The 6,000-nt window shown below is 43.0% G+C and overlaps 1 protein-coding gene across 1 annotated transcript; it reads right to left on the minus strand.

Moving 5' to 3' along the window:
• Positions 1–2,848: 2,848 nt before the first annotated feature.
• On the minus strand, positions 2,849–5,079 carry LOC133269640 (epidermal differentiation-specific protein-like). The gene is made up of 2 exons (XM_061454177.1): positions 5,010–5,079; positions 2,849–3,548 (listed from the first exon to the last, which is right to left on the minus strand). The coding sequence occupies exon 2, from the start codon at positions 3,479–3,481 to the stop codon at positions 2,951–2,953; it is 531 nt and encodes a 176-aa protein (XP_061310161.1). The 5' UTR covers positions 3,482–3,548; positions 5,010–5,079; the 3' UTR covers positions 2,849–2,950.
• Positions 5,080–6,000: the final 921 nt, after the last annotated feature.

The raw sequence follows: 6,000 nt of genomic DNA on the forward strand, positions 1-6,000 counted from the left end.
AAAGTAGATCTCACAGCATCTGTCCTACTTTTGCTGAGGCCAGATCTTCATCTACACACTAGTTTCTGTTTAGTGTCCTAGAGCCGAGTGAAGATTGAGCTGCTTTTGTGCAGACCATGTCCTGTTAAGAATCATCTTTGGAAATGAGCTGTTGGTTCAGGGAGCAGCAGCTGGCTGATGGTGTCTATTTTGGTGCCAGTTCTCACCTTTTGCCTGCCTGCTACAACCTTGTCTCTGGCAACCTCCAAACCAGGTTTGCATTGGGGGCTCTGTAAGTACCTTGATCCTAGTTTGCATTTCCAGCCACATCCACATCTTCTGTTGCTTCTGTGGGACGTACATTTTGGAGTGGAGGAGTAAGACACATGGGGAAGGGATGTTGTACAGTGGGAGCACATAGTGGGTAGTGAATGGTTTTGATTCACAGGTAAGGCAGGAGGAATGTTTGGAGGCCCCTAATCCAACCCCTGCTAGTCTGTATTTTCAGATGGTTTTGGATGCCTGGCATGAGATCCGTGAAAGTAAAAGTCTAACTGTCCATGTCTTTAGGACAAGCTGTAGGTACAGAAACCCACTGCGAATGCGATGGGTAGGTTTTTCTTCTGTAAACTTTTCAGTTTCTCTGGTGAATTTCTGAAGCAAAAGTGACACCTAGTGTTAAGTCGAGGGCAGGCCAGTGACTGTCATGCTTGGGCCAAGCCGCTGAAAGGGTTAGGAGCACAAACTGCTGATATAAGAGGAATTAAATGTCAGATAAATTTTCCGACCATGTGAGTGTGGGGAGCTGGAAAGGCTTTCCCAGCCAAATGTGTTGCTGTGAAGCTAGGACGCCTCTGAGGGTCTGTGGTGCATCTGGTGCTCTATCAGTCAAGAGGCATGATCTATCAATGCATCAAGCCCAGCCATGAGCTGAGAGCCAAGTCAGTGTGGAGAAGAGAGCCAAGACAGCCCCGGGAAAGTTTTCCCAAGAACCTATTTTCTAATCAGCAATGTAACCTGGCATTATTACAAAATAAGTGGTTAAAGTCTAATCATCACCCTGTTTCTGGGTAGACAAGATCTGACCTTGAGTCCAAGTTTTATGTTGTGCCATTATGCAAATGTGCCTGAACTTGCTCTGTTGTATATTGAGCAAAACACTGCTCTTGGGCCTTCTGGATGAAGTCTAGTGGTGAAAATACAAAGCTCTGCATGGTCTGATTTATCTTACTGAGGAGGTTGAGAACACTGTATACCACATACCCACTGATACCAGTGCTACAGACAACATTAGGACATGTTAATGTTTGCTTTCCCCCTTCCAATACACCGTTTCCTTTGGGCACAGCTGGCTCTATCTTTAGAGGTCAGTGTTTTCAAGTTATTTTGGCCTAGAGTAGGGAGAATGCTCCATGTTCTTGGAACTGAATTTTGCAATCCCATTAAAAGAAAGTCTTTGAACAGAGCAAGGAAACCTGAAAAGGGCTGTAAAACAGTAAAAAGTGTCCTAAAACACAGGGAGCCTGAGCTTATCACCATTGCATCTACTACATAAGCCTAGCTGAGGAACGCAAGTGGCTGCCATCTCAGCACAGCCTGCAGTGCTTATTTCAAAATGAGAGCAAAGCCCAGCAGGTGATAGCACAGTGTGTTCTGCATTTCATTTTTAGCTATAAATACAAGAAAATCATGGCAGACAGGAGCCCATCACAGAGCTAGATAAACATTGCAATGCAGAGCTGCATCACAGCTGGCATCTCAGAAGGCAGCTGCCATTAGACAGCCTTAATGCAGAACTGCAACTCTGTGCTCTTCAGGTAAATGTGTGTATGGCAAAACAGCTCTTGAACTAGCTAGTGAACCCACAGCTGCAAGAAAGCCTTGCACAGTTCTTATTCCAAATGCAAATAGTTTGAAGTTGTCTTAGTTGAAGTGTGACCTTGACACACTTGAGAAGTGGCCAGTGCCAATCTCATGAAGTTCAACAATGCGAAGTGCAAGGTCCTGCCCCTGGGCTGGAGAAATCCCAGGCACAGAAGTGATTCAGAGCAGCCCTGGGAGAAGGACTTGGCGGTACTGGTCCATGAGAAAAGGAGTGTGACCAGTAGCTTGAAGGAGGTGATCCTGCCCCTCTGCTCTGGTCTCATGAGACTTCACTTTCAGCTCTGTGTGCAATTCTGGTGTCCTCATCATAAGAAGGATATGGAGCTGTTGGAACAAGTCCAGAGGAGGCCACTAGAGTAAGGGCGCTGGAGCACCTCCTGTATGAGGACAGGTTGAGAAAGTTGGGGCTGTTCAGACTGAAGAAGAGAAGCTGCACGGAGACCTCAGAGCAGCTTCTAGTATCTGAAGGGGGCTTACAAGGATGCTGGAGAGGGACTTTTTATTGGGGACTGTAGTGATAGGACAAGGGGTGATGGGTTCAAACTGAAACAGGGGGGATCAGGTATATACAAGGAAGCTCTTTACTGTGAGGGTGGTGGTCACAGGTTGCCCAGAAAAGCTGTGGCTGCCCCATCCCTGGCTGTGTTCAAGGCCAGGTTGGACAGAATGCTGGGCTTTGGTAAAGAGCATTGTAAAGCAAACTACAATGTAAGTGATGCTGGTTCTATGCTCATATTTTATTTATGCATCTAGCAACAGAAGCAACATGTAATGCTTTTACATTAAGTAGTGGAGGACATCAGAATACCAGCTGCAGGTGCAATAGGTTGCACACTCCTGGATGTCTCTTGTCTTTGAGTCTCTCTAATTTGACAAAATACAGTAGCTTTTGCATTCACTGGGATTATGGGGAGGGAGAGCAATGCAAAGCAGGGTTGAGAAACACAGATCAGCGAAAACAGTTTCAGTGTTTCTGTGACACAGGGTGTGAAAGCTCTACAACCAGCAATACAAACATAGACAGAGGCCTAGGTCTCGGATTTCTTGCTGATGCTGCTGCTTCCCTTAGCACTGCAGGATTTGCAGTCTAATAGCTCCTGCCGGGGAGAAGGGGACGCAGGAATGAAAGCTTGTCGTTGAAATCGATGATCCCATAACTTGGAAGGTGTTCGTTTTCTCGCGCAATGTAACGAAAACCACTCCCATCGCCGTGTTCACACAGCAGCCAGACACCTCTCTGCACTTTGTGAGAAGACACGATGTCATTATCATGTCCCCTACTTAGATTGGTTGCTTCTGTTATCACCCTGCGCTTCCCTTGATAATTGACATGTTCATAGAGAGTGATCTGGGGATTGTGCAGATTTTCAGTGATCATCTGCAGAGAAGTGATCTTATCATTCATCTTATGCCCAACAAAATTATGTTCTCCCTCCTCAAATACCACTAACTGGCCTGTATAATTGGCGTGCTCATAAGCCACCCAAGGCTGGCCAATTACTCTCACTGAAGAGATACAATCATTCCAATCTACATCTTTTAGATTGGCAATGTCACTGGTGAATTCTTTGGAATAACCCTGGAAGTGGGCATGCTCATAAACGATGATTTTCCCCATCTTCCTCCTTGTCCAGTAGGACTTCTATAATAGCTCAGATTTCTTGCTTCAGGAGCTGGATGACAACCTGCAGAAAAGGGAAATTGGAAACAAATAATGCTTGTAAGAAGCCTTGTTGCATCAGACACAAAATGCTGGAGGAGAAAGGGGCAGAAATGGAAAAGTAAAACATTTCTAGAGGATAAATATAGCAGCAGCTGAAAAGTGTGAGGGCATGGCAGAGATCTGAATTTGCAATAAGAAATAAAACATGATAGGTACACCAAAACTGCCCAGTTTTATTTAGTTGCGTACATTGGTTTATGTGTATGTGCAAGGGACATCTAAGTGTTTAGTTCAACATCTTATCTCTGTATCCCAAATAACAATGAAATAAAATTTAGAACCGGTGCTAAATCCTTCAGTTGATAATTGACACTGCATTTGAGAACTTTTTTAGCAATTGGTGCTCATTGTTTGGACTAGATTTCATAATCCACATAATATCACAAATAAAGAATTAATGAGATATTCAATTAGTTTCTAAATGAAAGTGCATTTTGTACCGTAAACAGGAAAAAAAAATCTATTTTTCTAAGGCCAGAACTGAACTTTTAGGCTCACTGAAATAATTTTGTTCTTTTCATGTGAAACTTTATTGAAATCAAGAAATTCCTTTTGTTGACACGAGTTGAGAAGCAACCAAGTTCAAAGCATCAGCTCTGTGAGTCAGACTACATTTCAGGTTGTAAATGCCTCTCTGTAGCATTATTACAAATACTCATGTCTAATTACACACAGATTTGTCTGGAATCAGATAAGGAACCACAGTATTTATTAGTAACAGCTGCAGGAACAGAAATGAGTGGCCAGTTAAGGTAACAGCTCCCTTTCTAAATCATGTCACAGTCATTGAAGCAAAGGTTTAAGTTTCAGGACAAATATATCTGAGAGAAAGAAACAGTTACTGTAGTTGGCTCTAGGAAGAGATGGAAGAAGATCAAATCTTCCCCAGTAAGATTAGAAGTCATATTAAAATTTTAAGACCTGAGCAACAAAATCAACATTAAAACCAAAAAAATAATCTCTCTTAAAAAAAAAATCTTACTGTGTGATTGAAAACATTTAAACATTTTTTCACAATTATAATTTATGGAGGCTGTGGTTACCCACACTTTAATTTATTGATTCATTGAGCACTGGGCTAATGACCTTCTGCCTGTAGAAAAAAAAAAAGAAAATAATATTCATCATCATCATCCAACAGGATCCTTGTGCCCAAGATTCATTGGTAAAATATTCTCACTTTCACCCCTTGGAATTCTGTAGCAATGTCTTTCTCCACCCTCTCCCTTTGCAAGGTATTTTTATCCTGTATTTTCTCATCATCTCAAAGATGTGTTAAGTTTCTGCAAATACAGACATCGGAGTCCTGCATACGTGCTGCAGCTCTCATCCCAACACTTAAACCTTTTTCTCTTCAGCTACATTTCACAGTAGCTGCCCAAGAAACCATTGAAAGTTTTAATGTAAAAAGCATGCATCTCACCTTGATGTTGGCTTCTTGGACAGGGGGAATTGGTGGCACTTCCTTCGTTCAGCCTGGTGCTTCTGTGATTGCTACTGGCTCACTTGCCTACATTTATGTCTTGCACAGAGTGTTGCGAAACACCCCTGTTGCAGCAAACTCCTAACTGTGCAGTTTAACCTGTCTACTTCCCAAGAACTGATAACCTGGGGAGGGGGTATATTTGTGTCCACCTGACTACAGGTCCAAGGTCCATGGCGACTGCCTGCAAAGTTTGTGAAGCCTTGCCATGAGCTTGACAAGATGAATGGAAAAAAGCCTCAGCTACAGGAGCTGACCGTGAATACCCCAAGCAGAATGAGGTAGAGGAAGAGAAAGAACGAATGATTGCAAAACATCACTTGGGGGCAACTGAAAAGTAACATCCTGAATATATGTGCTTGTAAAGTAGCTATTATTAGAGGTTGTGATTTTGTGTATAAAACCACCTGTATTTACTAGCTAGTTGCTAATAAGAAACTGCACCTTGTATTGTATAGATTTGTCACTTGTAAAAGAGATGTTAGAGTATGGAAATTTGCAGTAGCTGCTAGAAAATGCTAAGGCAAAAGCTAGAAAGATTTTAATACAATGGCAGTGTTATAAAGCAGGTAATGGAACAAATTAAGAGGGTGGGAGAATTCCACTGGTAAAAAATTTCTTTGGTTAGTCCCTCGCTGCCATCAGCATCTTCAACATGCTGCTGCACCCTGTAATAGTTACTCTGCTAATGTAAATTTGTGTGTGTGCCTTGCTGTAGTAGCCAGTAGCAACTGGATGAAGCAGGTGAAACTGCATTGACAACAAGGTGCAAGGACTGAGGCTGACAAAATGCCTGCTACCACAGTCAAGGGCAAGACTGGGTTGGCCTCTGTGTTTGCCACCAAGAAGAACCTTTAGCTCCGCTGTTGGCTGCAACCCAGCAGGCGTGGAGCGGTGGGGACACAAGCCATGCCAGATCTTGATGTGAAGG

Source organism: Pezoporus flaviventris, unplaced genomic scaffold, assembly GCF_033815535.1.
Source record: "Pezoporus flaviventris isolate CSIRO_AGI_PZ_B2104156 unplaced genomic scaffold, CSIRO_AGI_Pfla_v1 ptg000015l, whole genome shotgun sequence".
Lineage (NCBI taxonomy): Eukaryota > Metazoa > Chordata > Aves > Psittaciformes > Psittacidae > Pezoporus > Pezoporus flaviventris.